This window comes from Antechinus flavipes, chromosome 3 (assembly GCF_016432865.1).
Source record: "Antechinus flavipes isolate AdamAnt ecotype Samford, QLD, Australia chromosome 3, AdamAnt_v2, whole genome shotgun sequence".
NCBI lineage: Eukaryota > Metazoa > Chordata > Mammalia > Dasyuromorphia > Dasyuridae > Antechinus > Antechinus flavipes.
Window position 1 is genome coordinate 607,593,401 of NC_067400.1, and position 21,422 is coordinate 607,614,822.

The 21,422-nt window shown below is 41.1% G+C and overlaps 1 protein-coding gene across 1 annotated transcript; it reads left to right on the plus strand.

Annotated features, from left to right (window-relative positions):
• The first annotated feature begins 19,003 nt into the window (after positions 1-19,003).
• On the plus strand, positions 19,004-21,090 carry HES5 (hes family bHLH transcription factor 5). Its single transcript, XM_051991410.1, has 3 exons — positions 19,004-19,574; positions 19,708-19,873; positions 19,997-21,090. The coding sequence occupies exons 1-3, from the start codon at positions 19,521-19,523 to the stop codon at positions 20,263-20,265; spliced, it is 489 nt and encodes a 162-aa protein (XP_051847370.1). The 5' UTR covers positions 19,004-19,520; the 3' UTR covers positions 20,266-21,090.
• Positions 21,091-21,422: the final 332 nt, after the last annotated feature.

Below are 21,422 nucleotides of genomic sequence, written 5' to 3' on the forward strand. Positions count from 1 at the left end.
GATGGTAAGAGGCAAGAGGGGTTAAATGACTTGTCACATAGCTACTAAGTGTCTGAAGCTGGAATTAAAATTAGACACTCCTGACTCCAGGGCTGATGGACTACCTAGCTGCCTCAATCCTTAGCATTTCTTAATAATCCCTCCCATCTTTGACTTGAGGTGATACAATATGGATTTAAAGTTTTAGATTTGGATTTGGAGTTCAGATTCTGACTTTTTCATTTGTCTACTTAACCTTTTGGAGCCTTTTTCATATGTCTACTTAACTCTTCAATTGTGAAAAAAAATGTGCATAATGATAATAACTATGCCACAGTTCTTGAGAGGATCCAAAAGGATGCTATATGTCTGCCTATGTATATATGTTAGTTATTAGTATTGTTATTCCCATTTTACATCTGGGGAAACATCTGGATCTCAGTGACTATTCCTACTCAGCTGCCAAATGTCGGGTTGTAAATCAAGTCTTTTCTGGACCCTCAGGTCTGATCAACTTTTTCCTACTTCACATATCACCACTGCTTTACCAAGCTCTAAATTCTTACAGTCCCTCCTGATTAATGTATACTCTTTAACAGAATAAGCCTAAAAACAGGAGTACCTACCAGTTCAGCTCAAATAAGAAGTCATTCCTAACACTGCCATTGGATGAAGAAAACTTCCCAAATCTTGAGGATTTTGTGGGGAGGGTTTTTTTTTGGGGGGAAGGGTACAATCAGAGTTAAGTGACTTGTCTAGGGTCACACAGCTACTAAGTATATAGATCATATTAAAACTCAGGTCCTCCTGACTCCAAGGTCAATTCTCGAGCCACTGTACTACCTAGCTTTGGCTTCTTTGAGACTTTGTAAGAAACTGGATTAGGTTTTCTTGAATTTGAACTCCTTGTTCTTTAGAAAGATAGGCTCTGAAAGAGATCTGGACAAGACATACAGGCTAGTGATGATTGGAAAATCACTACATGGTTTAAGTACTTAGCAATGGCCAGAAAGCAGTAAACTGATGCATTATCAAAGAATGGGGGGAAGTATTCTTCAATCTCCTAAGATTTCTATTCTTTTATGCAGTTGTGTTATAAGCTTTTTGCATATAATAACATATATACTATATATAACAACTTATAACAACTAAAGCATGGCTAATAAATCAATCGGCAAGTTAAACAGCAGGATTCCATGCTGGTCCAGTGGCATTGGATTTAAAGACAAATGAGCTGGTTTCAAATCCTGTCTCTGCCATAGATTGAAAATTATTTCATTGTCCTCAGTTTCCCCATTTGTAAGATGACAGATTTGGATAAGATGGCCTCTGAAGTACTTTCTTATACTAAATATGTTATTCTAGAGTCAGGCAACTAGTGTTATAGTGTGAGAAAAATGATTGTTAAATAACCAGTTATTAATATTGGGGAAACACAAGATTATCCTTTTCTGAAATTATTCTCTAGTAGTCCAAGCCAGCATCTGAAAAACATTGCTGATAATGAGATGGAATAATGGCATTGTATTAACTTTCCCCTTCAATCTCCTTCAAAGCCCACTCAGGTGGAAAAGCCCATTGTGTTATATCCGGGTTTGAATGAGGATACATTCTTTGATTAGATGGCTCAAGGATGAGGTACTTAGAAGTAAAAGCTATAATCAGTCACATCCTTCAGACCTTCATTAGAATAGGTCCACCTCTGACTATAATATTCATTCTTCTGATTGCTTGTTAACCAATCAGAATTTATTGCCACCCTCAAAACCACCCAGTCTGTCAAGGGAATAGAAATGTTGAGTTCTATGAAAGGTCTTTGGCATTCAAAAGTGTCACTAATCCCTTCCATTAATTCTATGTTAGAATGATAAATAAAGTCAATAATTACCCAAAACAATGTCTCTTAAACTTTTTATAAAACAAGAAAACCTAAATTCAAATTCTGCTTAGACACAAATCTTAAGACACAAGTTAGCTGTGTGATACTGGGCAAGTCCTCTCTGCCTCAACTACAAATTAGGGACTTGCCTCAACATTCAAGTTTGTTTTGTGAGTCAAATCAGACAACATTTGTAAAGGATTTAAAGTCCAATATAAATGTCTATTCCTTTTTCCTTCCCTGCTTCTCCTTTTTTCCTTCCTATATGCCTATTGTCTCCCTTCCTCAGTTTCCTCATCTGTAAAATGAGGAAGTAAGATCTCCGAAGTCCCCTATATAATTCTAATTCTATGATTTCTTTGGACCGTGACAATAACCCTGGGCCATAAGTACGATTATCCTCATTTTACAGATGCGGAAACAGGCTCAGGGAGATGAAATGACTTGCCAAGAGTCACACAGCTATTAAGTGTCAAAACCAGGGTGTGAATCCATGCCTTTGTTGACTTCACACCCAGCAGGCTATCCATTACACCCCGCCTTGAGAAGTCTGATCCCCAAGCTCTTAGGCATTTACCTATTGGTGACAGCAGCACTGATGGCTTAGCCTACCACAGCTGAGAAGTCAATCTCCCAGATAATAGAAATTATAAGCATGTGCCACCTTAAAAGTCATTGAGTCCCACAATCTCATTTTTATAGATAAAGAAACTGAGAGCAAAGGAGGTTAAGTGAATTTAGCCAGTAAGAGTCTGAGATAACTTGATATTGGGAATATAATAACTGGACTTTAAATCAGAAAGACACAGATTCCATAGCAAAGTCCCTTAAACTCTCTGTTTTCTCATTCATAAAGTATAGGAATTGATTCAATAACCTTTAAGCCTTCTTCTAACTTGAAATCTTTTGTTCTATGAGTCTAAATCTGGATTGGAACTTGAGTCACCTTAACTCCAAGTCCAACTGATCACCAAAATAGATATTAGAATTTTTCTCCAAAAAACTAATTAGTGAATCATCAATGATCTTGTTTTTACATTTTGAGTTCCATATTCCCTCCTCCCTCCAGCCTCTTCTCCACCCATTGAGAATGAAACACATATACAATGTAATGTAATGTAAAAAATATTTTCATATTAGCTATGGGGGAAAAGGGGAAGGGAAAAGCAAGAAAAAGAAAATGGGGGATGAGAAGGATGTTTCATTCTGCATTCAGACTCCATCAGATCTCTATCAATGGATGGAGAACATCTTTCATCATGAATCCTTTGGAATTGTCTTGGGTGATTGCACTAATTAGACTAGCTAAGTCATTATTTAGCTAATTATCATTACAATATTACTGTTGCTGTGTACAAAGTTCACATGGCTCTACTCATTTCACTTTTTGCATCAGTTCATATAAGTCTTCCCAGATTTTTTCTGAAACCATCCTGTTTATCATTTCTTATGACACAATAATATTCTATCACAATCAGATACCACAACTTATTCAATGAATTCCCCAATTGATGGGCATTCCATCAACTTCCAATATTTTGCTATCACAAAAAGATCTGCTATATGTTTGGACTGATAGATCCCTTTCCTCTTTCTTTGATCTCTTTGGGCTACACACCTAGTAGAGGTATTGCTCAAAAGGTCAAAAGGTTTGCCCAGTCGTAATAGTTCTTTAGCCAGTTCCAGATTATTCTCCATTTGCAACTACACCACAATGTATCAGTGTACCTATTTTTCCACATTCCCCTCCAACATCTTTGATTGTTTTTTTTATATATATATTAATTAATTTGATAGGTGTAAAGTGGTACCTCATAGTTGTTTTAATTTATATTTCTCTGATCAGTAGTGATTTAGAGTATCTTTTCATATAACTATTAATAGATCTGTTTCTTCTGAAAACTGCCTGTTCACACTCTTTGACCACTTATGAGTTGGAGAGTGGCTCTTTCTTTTTATAAATTTGACTCATTCTCTATTTTCGAGAAACGAAGCCTTTGTCAGAAAAACTTGTTATAATTTTCCCCCAGTTTCCTGCTTTCCTTTTAATTTTGGCTTCATTGATTTTGTTTGTACAAAAGCTTTTTAATTTCATGTAATCAAAAATATGTATTTTATTTCTTGTAATCCTATCTCTTATGGCTTATAATATCACCCTTCAATGTCTAAATAACATACCCATTTTGACTTTATCTTGATATATGGTATGAGATGTTGGAGTATGCTTAGTCTCTGACAAACTGCTTTCCAGCTTCCCCTAGCTGAGTATTATATTACTTATTTTATAATTGAGAAAACTGAGACTCTGAGAGGTGACTAGATTGAGCTAATTTTACAAGCTAGTGAATGTCAAAGACAGGGTAAACCTAGGTCTTCTTCAGACCAAGGTTCAGCACCAGCTGCCTGTTGAAGCAGGAGAGCTCATGCTCACTCTGCTTCTCACCATGAAATACATTTTCAAAGTTAAGGCTATTTTTGAGTCAGATTTTATCTAATGAAAAATAAAAAAAAAAACATATTTTCAAATGTAGCTATTGGAGCTAGGGCCCTGTGCTATGAGGAATTAGGAAGACAGAGAAAATATAAACCATGTTCTCAAGGAGATTTTGATTTGATAGAGGAAAGACTGTAGACAAAAATAATTCTACCAGGCCAGATAATGTGTATACATAGGAATGTGTACTCTCTATACTTTTATCTATCTCTCCATCCATTGGTCTATCACCTATTTATCTGTCATGTCTATCTATCTAGTCTATCCTATTTATTTGTCTATTTAGTCTATCTGTCTATATCTATCTTATTTATCTAGTCTATATTCTATTTTATTTATCTATTTGTCTGTCTGTCTAGTTGATAGATCCCATTTGTCTATCTACTTAGCCTATCTATTTACCTGTTTATCTACTCCATCTTTTTCTACCTATCTGTATGTATGTATATGTGTGTGTGTGTGTGTGTGTGTGTGTGTGTGTGTATTTAAATACATAGATATGTCTATCTATTCTATATGTCTGTCTGGCTCATGTCTTTTATTTTTCTGTCTGTCTATCCTAGTTATCTATATGTCTATCTAGCTAATCTATTGTCTCTCTAGTCTATCTATACGATTTATCTACCTTCTAACTCTCCATCTACCTATCTCTATCTAGTCCAGGGGTCCTCAGACTTTTTAAATAGGGGGCCAGTTCACTGTCCCTCAGACTGTCGGAGGGCTGGACTATAGTAAAAACAAAAGCTTTGTTTCATGGCCTTTAAATAAAGAAACTTCATAGCCCTGGGGGAGGGGATAAACATCCTCAGCTGCTGTATCTGGCCCATGGGCCATAGTTTGAGGACCCCTGGGTCTATCTACCTGTCTATCTATCTAGTCTTCCTCTGCCACTTTACCACTGATCCCACTTTGGATAAGTCACTAAGCTGATCTGAGACTCAGTTTCTTTATCTGTGATATGGATCATTTTAACCCACCTGGTGCAGACTGTTAGCATCTTCCAACAAAACTGTGGTCATGGCTGTTGGAGGGGGAGGAGGGTCTGCCTGCCTCAAGCCTCTCCCCACTCCAGTCCACCCCCCATTTGGCCCCAAAATGATTTTCCTGAATCAAAGGTCCAAACATGTCATTTCTCTGATAAACTCCAGTCCCTTCCTTCTGTTGATTATCTATTTATCCTGCAAGCAGCTGGCAAGTTAGCCGGAACACCAGACCTAGAGTTAGGAGCCCTGAGTTCAAATTTGACCTCAGACACATATATATGTGTGTGATCCTGAGCAAATTACATAACTCTATTTGACTCAGTTTTATCTGTAAAATGAGCAGGAGAAGGAAATCACAAACCACCCAGTTTCTTTGCCAAGAAAACCTCAAGTGGGGTCATGGAGAGTTGGAAATGACTGAACAACATTATTCTTCTCTATATAACTTGCATATCGTCTCCTGCCATTAGGCTGTAAGCACCTTGATTGTTTTGCCTCCAGTACCTGGCACAGAATAGGTACTTAATACATTTGATTGATTCCAAATTTATTTATTATATTAGCAATTGCCTTCAGACATTTGGTGAGGCAGCTAGATGGTGGAGTGGAGATAGTTCTGGACCTAGAGACAGGAAGTTGTTTCATCTGTCTGGTTCTGTGACTCCATTTGAGATTTTCTTGGCAAAGATACTTGAGTAGTTGGGCATTTCCTTCTCCAGCTCATTTTACAGATGAAGAAACTGAGGTAAACAGGGTGAAGTGACTTGCCCAGGGTCACATAGCTAGGAAGGGTCTGAGGCTGAATCCTTCTAATTCCAAGCCCAGTACTCTTATCTATTGCACCACTTAGCTGCCTCAGTTTCTTTATCTGTAAAATGTGCATAATAATAGCATTTATGTCATAAGGATTATTTTGAGGATCAAATAAAATAATATTTGTAAAGTGCCTGATAGCTTTCCAAGCACATGTTGAAACAGTGAAAAGTTATCTAAATAAAGCTGAATGACATTTGAAGCCTAGTATCTGGAAAAAGCTAGAGATCCCTGTTTAGATGGACTGGTGGGCAGACTAGGGGGATGCTGATCTGTCCTCTCTGTCACTTTCTGTCTGTCTCTATCTCTCTGTGTCTCTCTGTGTGTGTTACTTTCTGCTCCTGTCTCTGTCTCTGACTCTCTTGTCTATTTCTGTGTGTGTCCCTCTCTCTGTGTTACTTTCTGTTCCTGTCTCTGTGTCTGACTCTCTGTCTCTATCTCTCCATTTCTCTGTGTGTCACTCTGTCTCTGTCTCTCTCTCTGTGTGTTACTTTCTGTTCCTGTCTCTGTCTCTGTCTGTCTCTATTTCTCTGTGTGTCCTCTCTGTCTCTATTTTTGTGTGTGTCACTCGCTGTCTCTGTTTCTCTATCTCTGTGTATCTCTCTGTGTTACTTTCTGTTCCTGTCTCTGTCTCTTTCTATTTCTGTGTGTTACTCTCTGTCTCTGCCTCTATGTGTTATTTTCTGCTCCTGTCTCTGTCTCTGACTCTCTGTCTCTATTTCTGTGTGTGTCACTCTCTCTGTCTCTATGTGTTACTTTCTGTTCCTGTCTCTGTCTCTGAATTTCTGTTCTGTTTCTGTGTGGGTGTGTTACTTTCTGCTCCTGTCTGTCCCTAACTCTATCTCTCTGTTTCTGTGTGTTCCTCTCTGCCTCTGTTTTCCTATCTCTGTGTATCTCTCTCTCTATTACTTTCTGCTCCTGTCTCTTTCTCTGACACCATCTCTATGACAGAGACGTTCCTCTCTGTCTCTGTTTCTCTATCTCTATGTATGTCTCTTTGTGTGTTACTTTCTGCTCCTGTATCTGTCTCTGACTCTCTGTCTCTATCTCTCTATCTCTGTCTCTCTCCGTGTGTTACTTTTTGTTCCTGTCTCTGTCTCTCTCTGTTTCTCTATCTCTGTCTGTCTCTCTTTTCCTCTCTTCTAATTTTCTCTTGTCTTTTTTTCTTTCTCCCTGTTTCCTCCCCATTTGCCATGTCTGTTTCCTCTCCTCCCTTCCTAATTCTCCCCCTCTCTGTCCCACTCCTATTAGCCCCGTCACCTCTCCACCTTGCTCTTTTTCCGTCTTTGTCCCTTTCTTTCTTCCTCCTTTTCTTGGCCATCCCCAGGGCTTCTCCTATTTCCCCGCTCTGGGTCTCTCTCCCTTCCTTTCCCTTTCCCTTTCTCCGTCTCCCTCCAATCCTCTCCCTCTCCACTTCTCCCTTTTCCCTCCAATTTCCCCCCCCCTCCTTTTGCCGCTCTCTCTCTCCCTCCCCCCTCCCTCCCCCTCACATGGGAGCCTGGCGTTAGTCACCCCAGAGGTCTGTTTGAGCCCGCCACGCAAGGCGGCCCGCCTGGTTGACTATTCACATCAGATGGTGTGAGCCCGGAGTTTTTCGAGTTTCCCACACTTCAGCCCCATTCACCGCGTTAAACTGTCAACAATGGAAGTGTGCCTGGGAGGCTCCGAGCCTGAAAGCTAATGCCGGAGCTACCATCTGGCCAGCGCTCGGGAGAAAGAGAAAATGCCTTTCATCCCGGGGGCCCGGCCGGCCCTCCCGGATTCCTCCTGCCTTTGTGGCCGCGGAAGCCTGGCAGGATGGAAGCCCATTCATTTCATATTTCTCAGATCGGAAAATTGGATCAAAGCTTCCCTCATCCCCTCCCGCCCCCGAGGACGCCTCCCACCTCCCCTCTCCCACCCAGCCGCCTCCTGCTGCGATCACCTGGACAAGCTGGGCGCCGGGCCCTTAATCCTCAGCACACCTGGACGCCACCACCTAGGCTACACCTAGGGAGAACCTCTCAGGTGTCCCACGGGCTCAGCCCGAGGAGGAGCTTCTGGGAGCTTATATCAAACGGCTGGACTCTGCCTCAGGGTCAGGACAGTAAAGTCATTTTACATTTTACAGAGAAGGAAACTGAGGCACTAAGTTTCTCAAAGTCATATAACTATTGTGTGGAAAACAGGGGTTCTTTAAAACTACTTTGTTTTGTTTTAAACAGATCCCCAAGGGGTTCCAATTTGGATGAGAAAAAAAAAATTATATTTCTATTTTGATATAATTGATTGCCTTTGTAATACTATGTATTTTATTTTACACATTCAAAAGCAATATTCTGGGAAGGGAACCCTGGGCTTCAGCAAGCACTGCCCAAAGGATCAATGTCACAAAAAAAAAAAAAATACAAGCATCCCTAGACTGAGAATGGGCTACAAATTCATCATCAGACACTTACTAGATGTGTGATTATGGATGTCACTCTATCTCAGTTCCCTCATCTGTAAAATAGAAATAGCTACCTTGAAAGGTTGTTGTGAGAATCATGAGCTATTTGTAAAGCTCTTAGAAGTGTGTCCAACACATTAACAACTTCCTTCTTTTCTTCTTCTCTCCCTCTTTGCCTTCCTTCTTCCTTCCTTCCTTCCTTTCCTTCTTCCCTTTCTCCCTCCCTTCTTCCCTCCTTCTCTCTTTTTCTCCCTCCCTCCCTCCTTCCTTCCCTCCCTCCCTTCCTTCCTTTCTCCCTCCTTCCTTTCTTCTTTCCTTCCTTCCTTCCTTCCTCCAATCTACTACACCATACCACCTGTGTAACCTCAAACAAGTCCCTTCCCTTCTCATCTATAAAATGCAAAGGTTTGGATTTAATGCCTTTTGAAGTCCCTTGTAACTCTATCTTTGTGCTTCCATGATACTCTGAGTAACTTTGGGGGAAACACTTCCCTTAGAGTTCTTTCTTTGCAAAATGAAGTGATTTGGACTCGGTGATCTACTGGGTTCATTCCTTCACCAAGATATGATATTAGCTAACTCTAGTTAGCTAAATAACTAGGCTTGTAGGGAATGACAAATGTGTGAGGATGGCTCAAATTCAAATAAATACCAATTTGCAAAAACATACAAACATACTATACTGTATGTATATATGTATGTAGTTATCTTTCTGAAACAATTTCCCATCCTCCATCTCACTTGATTATAGATTTAAAGCTGGAAGGGTCACCTTCTAATTCAATTTCCTCACTTTAATAGAGGGAGAAACTGGAGAAATTAATTAACTTTCTCCGGGTCACAGAGTTAGTAATAGCAGGATTTGAATGTAGCTCTTCCTAACTCCAAATCCAAGGCTCTATCCACAAAGCACAGGTGACAGTAGCACTGAACCATTTAGAGGCAATTAGGTGGCACCATACTGCACAGAGCACTGGAGCTAGCATCAGGATGACCTGAGTTCAAATCCAACCTTGGACACTTACTAGAGGAGTGATTCTGGGCAAGTCACTTCACCTCTGTTTTTCTTAGATTTCTCAACTATAAAGTAGGGGTGATAACAGCATTTGCTTTGAAGGGCTTGGGGGAGGATCAAATATTTATGTTTTTTAAATTTTTAATAGTATTTCATTTTTCTAAACATGTCTAAAGATAGTCTCCAATATTCATTTTTGTAAGACTTTGTGTTCCCAATTTTATGAGATGATATTTGTAAAGCACTTAGCTAATGCTAGGGACTGCTAGTGTGATCTTGGGCAAGTCTCTGTGCTTCTGGGTGCCTCACTTTGGGGTGCGGTGGATTACATGACCTCTGAGATAGCTCCCAGGTCTAGATTTATGATTCTCTATGTGAGACAAGTCCCTTCCCTTCCTGTGCCTCACTTTCTCCATCTGTAAAAAGAGAGAGTTGCAGCAGATGGCCCCCAGATTTCTTTCCAGCTTTGGAGCTATATGATTCTATAATCCCAAGACTTGCCAGAACAGAGCTGGATATCTTGTTGTCTCTGGCACAGCCTTTGAGTACCCACATCATGATGAAATATCATCATCAGAGGAGAGCTTTACTGGAAGAATTACCATGGAAATTATACTTCTGTTTGCCTTAATCTCTCTTTGCTAATTCATAAAGACACCCAAGCTCATGCTGGGCTTTATACCAAAGCTGTAACTGTCAACATCCATATTCTCTCTCTCTCTCTCTCTCTCTCTCTCTCTCTCTCTCTCTCTCTCTCTCTCTCTCTCTCTCTCTCTCTCTCTTCTCTCTCTCTCTCTCTCTTCTCTCTCTCTCTCTCTCTCTCTCTCTCTCTCTCTTCTCTCTTCTCTCTCTCTCTGTCTCTCTCTCTCTCTCTCTCTCTCTCTCTCTCTCTGTCTGTCTGTCTCTCTGTCTCTCTCTCTCTCTTCTCTCTCTCTCTGTCTCTCTCTCTCTCTCTCTCTCTCTCTCTTCTCTCTCTCTCTCTGTCTCTCTGTCTCTCTGTCTCTCTCTCTGTCTGTCTCTCTGTCTCTGTCTCTGTCTCTCTCTGTCTCTCTCTCTCTCTCTCTTTCTGTTTCTGTCTCTCTGTCTTTCTGTCTCTGTCTCTCTCTCTCTCTCTCTCTCTCTCTCTCTCTCTCTCTCTGTCTGTCTCTCTGTCTCTCTCTCTGTCTCTCTCTCTCCTGATTATGATTTTTTTTTATTTTTTCATTCAAATTTTATAATAGATTTTTATTTTCCCCAATACATGCAAAGACAGCTTTCAACATTCATTTTTGCAAAATCTTGTTTTCCAATTTTTTCCCCTTCCCTCCAAACATCAAGCAATCCAATATAGGTTAAACGTGCAATTCCTCCAATATAGTCCCATATTTATCATGCTGTGCTAGAAAAATCAGATCAAAAGGGGGAAAAAACATGAGAGAGAAAAAGACAAACAAACAACAACAACAACAAAAAGGTGAAAATACTATGCTTTGATCCACATTCAATCTCCTGTCAACAACTATTGTCATGCCCACGAGCTGTGGTAGAGATGTTGAGGGATCCTGGGCAGAAGCAGTGCTGAGCCCGGGAGTTCTGTCCCCAGAAAGCAGGGGAGGCTTAGCCACCCCCCAAAAAGTAGGACACAGTTTTAAAGCTTATCTCAATTATTAACATTTTCTTCCTCACTTTCTTAGGTTTGGACAATCAACAAAACAATGCAGTGTTTGCTGTTTCCTAGGTGTCAATGTTCACGCTGAAAATTTAACTCTCAGCTGGTATTAGCTGTTGTACTTTGAGAAACTATTGGTCCTTTGTCCATTCAAAGAGAAGATTGTTATAATAACTGACTTTCCTAAAGCTCCAAGGTCTGTAATTTGAGTCAATCCTGAGCAGGGTGATTGTGAACATAATTGCCACATTTTACAGATGAGAACACTGAGCAGAATAGTGAAATCTGATAGGTAGCAGGAACTGGGAAATAAAGACTCGAGAAGAATAGGAAAGTAATGTCCCAATAGTTGAAAGCTCATATGTGAAAGAGATTAGTCGGATTCTGTTTAGCCTCAGAGGGAAGAATTGGAAGCAGTGAGCAGAAACAGCAAAAAGGGAAACTGAGGCTTGATGTCAGGAAGACCTTTCTAATGATTAGTACTGGCCAAAAGTGGAATGAGTTCTCCTTTCTTAAGAGTCTTAAGAGGCTGGAAAATCACTGCATCAGTGGATGTGGAAAGCAATGGGATTGGACAGAGGTGGTTCCCTTCCAATTTCAATAGTTTTGACATTTTATAAATGACTCGTCCATGATCACAGAGCTAAACCATGTCAAAGGTTGCAAAACCAGATCTTTCCTCCCTCCAAATCCAATTTTCTCCTACACCATTGCCTAGCCCATTAGCTAATGCGCCAAGTCATAGGGCTAAGCCAGACTATTCAATTAGCCAGAAAATACTTGGCAAATCTTAAAGTGCTCTGAAAATTTGATCTATTAATATTTAAATTAATATTTTTTAAATACAAAATGTGATAGAGCAGAAAGGGTACTTGGCTCCAAGGGAGGAGACTTAGCTGAGAATCCTGGCTAATTGTGCATGTTTGAACAAATCATTTAACTGTTCTGTTTCCTTATCTTCAAAATGAGAATCATAAAGTTTATAAATCTATCTTATAGGATTGATGCTTTTTAAACTTCAAATCATTAAATCAATTTGAGTTCTTACTATTGAGAGCCAGCAGGGAATATAGTGATAAAGAAAGAATTTAACATTACATTCTTAACTTTGTGTGTAGCACTGACCCATTTGGTAGTGAAGAATATGGACTCTTTCACCGAATCATGTTTTCTAAAGGCAGAAAATAAATGCAAAGAATTACAAAAGAAATCAATTTTAAAAATATAGTTATCTATATATATATATATGTATACATATATATATGTAATAGTTAAGAGCCCCAGACATATATGGTAGAAGACCTAGATTCAAACCTGCCTCAGCTATTTTTCTAGCCATATAATTCTAAGTAGCACATTTTTCTGGTGCTCAGTTTCTTCATCTGTAAAATGGGAGGTTGGATCCAATGATCTTAAGGACCCTTATATTTCCAAATCTATGATATTATGCTTATTAACAATATATTTTTACAGTCCTTTAGGGTTTTCCAGACATATCTGGGGAACATATTGAATAGAGTGCTAAATCTGGAATCAGCGAGACCTGAATTCAAATTCAGCCTCAGGCATATCTAGCTATGTTATCCTGAGCACACTGGATATATTTAACTTCTGTTTGCTTCATTTTCCTTAACTATATAATGGGAATAATAACCACCTACCTCATGGAGTTGTGAGGAGGAGTTGTGTTGAAAATAATATATTTATAAAGCTCTTAGCACAATGCTTGGCATATAGTAGGTGCCATATAAATACTTATTTCCTTCCCCTTTCATACTTGTTGTTCAATCATGTTCACCTCTTTGTAACTAACTCCATTTAGGGTTTTCTTGGTAGATATAATACATCATTTCTTTCTCCAGCCCATTTTATAAATGAAGAAACTGAGGCAAACAGAATTAAGTGACTAGTCCAGGTTCATATAGCTAGTAAGTGTCTGAGGCTGGATTAGAACTCATGAAGATGAGTCTTCCTTATTCCAAGCCCAATGTTTTATCCCACCACCAAGATTCCCACACTCACACACATACACACACACACACATACTCACACTTATTCACAAACACACACACACATCCTTCTTATAAGTACTTTCTAGCTAATTAAGGTTTCTGGATAAATAAAGAATCCACTTTGAGAGCTGGAAGGGACATCTTGTCCATTCTGATAATAATAACAATAATAGATACCATGGGGAGCAAGAGGCAAGATGGCCTTTTGGATGGGAATTTGGTGTTGGAAGGAAGATGCATTTTTTTATCTTGCTGGGTCTCTATGGGCTGGGTGACTGAAGGAGTCAACCCATGAATGCCCTATAGCCCAGATTCTTAAACTGTAATTTGGCTCTCCATATGGAGGCTCATAACTGAATGTGGGAGTCATGAAATTATGACTATTATCAACAAATGTTTGATTTGTTTTTTTAATTTAATAGCTTTTTTATTTTCAAAATACATGCAAAGATAGTTTTCAAAATTCACCCTTGCAAAACTTTTGTATTCAAAATTTTTGTCTCTTCCCCTGACACTTTCCCCTAGACAGCAAGTAATCCGATATAAGTTAAACGTGTAATTCTTCTATATGTATTTCTACCATGATCATGCTGCACAAGAAAAATCAAACAAAAAAAAGGGGGGAAATGAGAGAAAAAATCAAGCAAACAACAAAAAAAGGTGAAAATACTATGTTGTGATCCACATTCAATGCCCATAGTCTTCTTCCTGGATGTAGATGGCTCTCTCTATCACAAGTACTAAAACTGGTCTGAATCATCTTATTGGAGAAAAGAGCCAAATCCATCAAAATGTTTGATTTGTATGCTTATTTTATATACCTATATGCCTATGGTCACTTAAACTTTAAAGGCTTTTAGAAATAAAAAAAAAAAAGCTATCACTGTGGCCAGTGTTACTAAGAGATTCTTGTCCTCTCAACCAGTTTTTGATTAAACAATGGGTTGGGACCTCGGACTTCAGATCTGGGTTTGAATGGAACTAGGATGAACAAAGCCATCCCTATGCTCTCTATTTAAGCACCATGCATTAAAAACACAAAAATGGCAGAACTTGGGGAAGAACTTAGAGATTATTTAGCTCAACTTGATGGAGCAGAGAAGGGCAGCAGAAGACCTGACTTCTCATTCCAACTTGTGGCCAGCTCCATTGCCTCTGGATCTCAGTTTCCTCATTTGTAAAGTGAGAGGGATGGATTAGATCACCTCAAAGGCTCCTTTTACTTCTAAACTTATGACCTAATAACTCATGATGTCATGGGCCCCATGGGTAGAAGGAAAAAGATGAAGCCAATGGAGTTTTGCCCCAGGAGGGTGAGAAAAATTTAGCTTTGGTGCTGCAGGACCCCCAGGCCATCTATTCCAAATTTTATAAATAAGAAAACTGAGGACCAAAAATAAAAAAAAAAATGACTTGGCATATGAACACAGGTTCAATCCTCTTATTTGGGGGTGGAAGGGGGAAGAGGGAGGGAGGAGGGAAGAATAAAGATTGAAACAATTTTTAAATTAAAAAAAGTCATCTCTGAACTGCCTCCCAAGAATCTTAAAAGTCTCATTGTAGCTACTCTTCCTTCTGTTTGAATTCACTTTCTTAGTAGGGTTTGGAAGAGCACCCAGGCTTATCCACAAAAGTGACAAATGATGCAGATGTGGGTGGGCATTTTACTTTCTAAACTCAATAAATTACCATTGTTTCTTCCACTGCAAAGATCACCTCAAAGATGGAACTTAATATAGCACAGAAGGAAGAGAACTGAGTTTTAAGGCTTTGAGGTGGGAGCTCTGACATCTATTACTTTGTGTGATCTTAGGTAAGCCATTTGTTCTTTCTGAGACTCAATTTCCTAACGTGTTGGGATGATTTCTTCTGTTTCCAACTGAAAAAAATCTTGTTATCTACTGAACTAGGAGCAATAGCATTTGCCTTTGAAAATGAATTATCTGCACAGACTTGAGCAAGTTGGCATCTTTTTCAGCCTGAGTTTTCCCCTTTGTAAAATGAAGGGATGAAGAGCTTCAGAGGACCATTTTGGCTCTAGTTCCAAGGTCCTGTGTCCATGTGAAAACTGCCTTTGGTTCCTGATCTTTCATCAATCTTGAGAGGGGACATTATAGGCTCTCATCTATTACCTTTCTCCAAAGGGCAGGGATATGGTACCCATTTTATTTTATTTTTTTAAATAACTTTTTTATTTACAAGTTATATTAATGGGTAATTTTACAGCATTGACATTTGCCAAACCTTTTGTTCCAATTTTTCCCCTCCTTCCCCCCACCCCTTCCCCTAGATGGCAGGATGACCAGTGGATGTTAAATATATTAAAGTATAAATTAGATACACAATAAGTATACATGTATGGTACCCATTTACTAGGCACTTCCCTTATGTACTCCAGCAGCAAGAGGTACTTGGAATCCCTCTGGGTTTTCCCCAGCCTTTAACCTCCATAGTCTATTCTTGACTGACCACTCAACAAATCTACAAGCATTTATTAAGCAGAACCATCCCTCAAGGAACTTACATCCTACAAAAGAATTGTTGTTCAGTCTTTTCAGTCCTGGCAGACTACTCCATTTGGGATTTTCCTGGCAAAGATACTGGAGTAATTTACCATTTTCTTCTCCAGTTCATTTTCTAGATGAGGAAACTGAGACAACAGAGCGACTTCTCCAGGGTCACACAGCTAGTAAGCATCTAAGGTCGGATTTGAGCTCAGGTCCTTCAGATTCAAGGTCTATCACTATTCATCGTGTTATCGAGCTGCCCAGACCGCTTTCTACCAGGAGCAAAAATCAATGCGTTCCCCTTCCTTGAAGGTTTTCAAGCCCAAACTGGATCACCATTTGTTGGATATGTTATAGTAAAGATTCCTTTTGGACAAGAAGTTGGATTAGGTGGCCTCCAAGGTCCTTTAAAACCTTCCAATTCTGTGGTTCTGTGTTTCCTATTCAACATTATTCCTGTCTCTGCATCAGTCAGATAGTCTACCTCAGTTAAATTGGGATTTTTTTTTACTTTAGCAGACAGTAATTCACACTTTATCACCTAGTGTCTTCACATTGACATCCCAGGGAGGAAGAATTGACTTGCAGGGACAGAATTAAGGCTCATTTTGTGAGTCACCATAAGGGAGTCAGTTTGAGTCTGCAACTATGCATTAGGGATAAAGGAGGGTCAATCTCTGGCCAGGGTAATGGGTCAGTTAGTAGATTGGAAGATGGAGATGGTTTGTGATCATAATTATATCCCTGGCTGGAGTTTGAAGTTAGGTTCTGATTGAGGAATAGGACCTCTTCCCCCCTTTTATCCTCTTTGAATTTGTTTCAAACAGGTTTGAGCTATCTTTGCTTTGGTCTGCTTTTAGACCATGATTCACCTGGGATTGGGCCAGTTGGTATGTAGACTCCTTAGTAAAAGGGGAAGCAAAAAGTTTGACTCTAAGAGACAAAGATGGGACAGTTGAACATCTGGGAGCTTCCTGGGATCCCTCTCAGATCAGGTGGTAGCTAGAATTCTATCCCAGAGTTTAGGAGAGGGAGAGCAATGGACCAAAAGAAAGAGTACCAAGAGCAAAGTAATCTTTCTTTTAGGCTTAGGAAATAGTCTTACAGTCACCAGTAGCCCATTACAGCCTTCCCATGAAAACAGAGGTGGCCAAGCTTTTGGGGATATTTGCTGGGTACTAATTCAATTTTGAGAGCACTTATTAAGCATCTAATGTATACCAGGCATTATACTAGGTACAGACTAAAACAAAAGTTACTACCCTCAAAAAGGAGAGTTGTTGTTCAGTCTTTTCTATTTGGGAAAGGGAAGGACAATAAATATATAAAATGTAGAAAATAAATTAAAAGTAAAGGGATTTGTTCATCACTAATACCTGAGGGGGATCAAGAAAACAGGATGGTACTTGAACTAAGTCTTTAATCTCTAAATGCCAGGGATTCTAAGAGGAAGGGATAAATAGAGAATAAATTTCCAGGTGATGTTCAGTGGATGGGGCCGAGTCTAAAGTCAGGACTCATCTGACCTCACATCTGGCTGTGTGATCCTGAACAAGTCAACTTACCTTGTGTGCCTCAGTTTCCTCATCTGTAAAATAAGCTGGAGAAGGAAATGGCAAACTACTCCAGCATCTCTGCCAAGAAAACCTCAAATGGAGTCCCAATGAGGAAGAATCAGTGAGGACTGAAAAAATGACTGAAATTCAGGTGTGAGGAACAGCTCGTGAAAAGGCCTAGAGGTGGGAAATAATATGTCTTATGCTAACAGCAAATAGAACCAAATTTTTGGTTGGAACATCAGGAGATAGCATAATATGTAATTATCCTGGAAGGTTTGTTCACTATCAAATGGTGGGGCTTGAGTACCAGATAGAGGCACTGTGTATTTTACACTAGAGGTAATAGGGAGCCACAGAAGACCTCTCTACAAAGTTGAGCACCACAGTGTTATAGAAAGGACTACTACTGTAAGCCTAGGGTAATGCAGAAAGTGGGGGATAGAGGAACAGTCCCATAGACTAGGATATCTAGAAATCAGAGTGCCCATTTTGTAGAGTGGGGAGGAGCATTTGAGGAGGGAATGGGTGACTTATAAATCACTCTGGAAACTCATTTAAAAAGTGTGGTGGAGTGAGTTTCTTAATTAAGAGTAGACTTCAGCAGGTCTATAACTTAGAGGGGGAAAAATACATCTTTATTTTCACTAACTTCTAAATAAAATGAGACATTTCCTTCAATTATTTTAAAACATTATCTTATGATTGATGCCAGTTCCAATGATTTTATGATGAAGAGAGCCATGTACATCCAGAGAGAGGACTGTAGGAACCAAATATGGATCACAACATGATGTTCTCACTCTTTTTGTTTTTGTTTACTTGCATTTTGTTTTCTTACTCATTTACTTTCTTTTTTTGATCTGATTTCTCTTGTGCAGCAAGAAAATTGTATAAATATTTATGTATATTGGATTTCACCTACATTTTAACATGTTTAACATACATAAATTGCTTGCCATCTGGGGGAGGTGGTGGGGGGAAGGAGGAGAAAATCAGAAACACGAGGTTATGCAAGGGTCAATGTCAAATTATCCGTGCATATGTTTTGAAAATAAAAAGCTTTATTTAAAAAACAACATTATCTTAGGGGCAGCTAGGATAGAGCACCAGCGATGGAGTCAGGAAGGCTCGAGCTGAATTTGAACTCGGCTGACACTGACTGGCTGTGTGGCTCTCGGGGCAAGTCAGTTAACGCTGATTCCATCCCCGGCAGAAAAAGAGTTAAAAAACGAAACGAAACAAAACAAAACAAAAAACTGAAAGATGAACCTTGGAACTTCGGCATCTGTGTGACCTTAAACAAGTCACTTCTCTCTGGGTCTCAGTTTCCTCCCCTGTAAAATGAAGAGTTGGCTAGCTAACCAGCCACTAAGATTCTTGCCACTTCTCAATATGATCCTATAAAAACGGGACCACTGCCAACGAGCCCCCTAGGGCAGATAAGGAGCGAAAAAGCAGCAATCTTTTCCTACGGATCCTGTCTCCCCGCTGCTAAATAGTCCAGCCCTCACCCCAAGTAATCAGAGAAAGGAAGCCCAGAGATAGTGTGGACAATCCACTATTCAGGATTCCTGGGTTAATGTCAGAGTGTTTCATGTCCAAATGAAAGATGGGCTTCATCGGCTTAACCCTCCCCCCCTCCCCTCCACACACACTTTGCTTTTTTTTTTTTTTTTTTTAAAGTAAGTGGGTGGCTAGGGAATTAAGAAGGGGGGAGGGGAGGGGGAAGCTACTCCTTCCTGCTCCCCCTCCCATCTCCCCTCCCTTCAACCTTCTCCACCGCAGCTTCCCCAGGCCTGGGAAAAGGCGACATATTGAGATGTTCAGCTCCCAACTTGGGGCCCGGCGGTAATTAAAATGATGGCCCACGCTTTCCCACAGTCCCTGCCCATCCCGCCAAAGCCGAGTTCTATTGTCCGGCGGCCTCCCCAGTCCACCTGCTCCTCTGGGAGCAGTCATTACTCCCCAGGCAATTCACAACCAATTTACCATACAGTAATAGATGCTCTCTCTTTTGTCCTTCGGAAGGCCTGGATTGGCCAGGGAGTGTGGGAACCTCGGAAGATCGCTGGCCCCATGCATTTGTATGCAGCCCTGGGAATATAAATAGAGGAGCCCCGCGTTCCGAGCCAGCATCCGCCGGCAGCTCCAACTCCCAACCGAAATCTCCTCGGCCGTTGGCCCCCGCAGCCTTCCTCAAGCCATGGCTCCCAACGCGATTTCTCTGGAGATCCTCACTCCCAAAGAGAAAAACAGAGTAAGTATCCGCCGTCTCCCATCGCGGGCCCGCGGCGGCTCCCGGGAGGAGGCGAGGGGATGGCCCCGCTTTGGGGATCGGCAACGGATCCGCTCATTTTTCTGTTTCTTTTCCCCCCTCTCTCGCTCCACAGCTGAGGAAGCCGGTGGTGGAGAAGATGCGCCGGGACCGCATCAACAGCAGCATCGAGCAGCTGAAACTCCTGCTGGAGAAGGAGTTCCAGAGACACCAGCCCAACTCCAAGCTGGAGAAGGCTGACATCCTGGAGATGACCGTCAGCTACCTGAAGCACAGCAAAGGTGAGTTCTCGGGGCGGGTTAATCCCCCGACGTCCGATCCCCGAGTTGGGGGATTTGTCGGATTCCCTTGGGGATTGTCCGAACGGATTTCTTACCCGATCTCTCCCTCTTTCCCCCTTGCAGCTTTTGCATCCTGCCCCAAGAGCCTGCAACAGGACTACAGCGAAGGCTACTCTTGGTGCCTCAAAGAAGCGGTTCAGTTCTTGACTCTGCACTCGGCCAACACGGACACCCAGATGAAGCTGCTTTATCACTTCCAGAGGCCGCAGGCCTCCCTGGCCACTCTTCCAGACTTGAAACCGCCTTCCTCCTCTCCCCTGTCCCCTGCTACCTTGACCAAGCCAGCGTCCGGACAGTCGCCTTCTGGCAGTAACCTCTGGCGGCCTTGGTAGGACCGTGAGGACTCTGAATTGCCGGGGGGGACCCATCCATGCTTATCTGATCCAGAGGAAAATCCGGACTTGCTTTCCAAGTCTCTGGCTCCTCTAGAATGTAGAGCAAAATGCTTTCTCCCTTTCTTTTACAGAGCACCAAGTGCTCCATTTTTGTTCTCCCCTTCTCATTGAAGGATATTGATTCTCCTCGTCCAGCCTGCTGGACCAGAGAGAGGGCCATTCTAAAAGGATGTAAAGTTATGTTCCCTGAGGACTCTTGGCCAATCTTCAGTGAAGAGGGCTCCCTATTATCTAACCTGATTCAGGTTGTAATGCGTTGGTCTGCACCCCAGCCCGAGTAACTTCGTTTGGCCACATTGTGGCACCAGAGGGGTCCTAGAATTTTGTTATCCCACGCTGGGGGATGCTGCATCCCCGCAGGGACCCACGGGAGAGGGCATCCTTTAGGGCACGTGCCAATTTCAAGCAGGCTGTGGGGGCAGATGAACTAGTGACGCCTTTTGTAAAGGCAGTACCCGGTGCATATCCTCATAGGAAAAAAGTAACAACTGGTGTTGTTTTTATGATGGATGTATTTATTGGAAGCCTTTCCAGGAAAGGCCACTGTACAAATTATATTTTAGGGGTGGGGCTTTCTATGTTTTGAGGGTGGGATCATTGGGGGAAGGGGAGGGGAGATCAACGTCTGTTATTCTCCTAAAAGGATCTCGATGTTGCCTGATATGGAGGGCCTGGAATTTGTAATCAGCGTTCAAAGCTGTCATTGGACAGCATGTAGAAATGGCCTACATGCTGGAAATGCAAATAAATCTTTATAATTGATCTGTTTTTGTGATTTACTGGTTTATCTTTGGGAAAGCGGAGGGAGAGGGGTAGTCCTTGGATTCCGAAATCCAAGCTAACTGGGGGGTCTTCTGTGACTGGAGGGTGGGTGGGACGTTTGCAAAGGGAGGGAAGAAATAATAGACCCCGTTAGTCAGGCCCTGCTGGTTCTTTTATGAGGGAGAACAAGGAAGTTAATAGGCTTTATTTGAAACTTAGCTAAATCAAAGGTATGGGGGAGGGTGAATCCAAAACAAGTTGTCAGCTTCAAACCTTCATCCTGACCTCCATCCCTAATTTTCACCATTCCTACGTCCCCATCCCAGAAATAG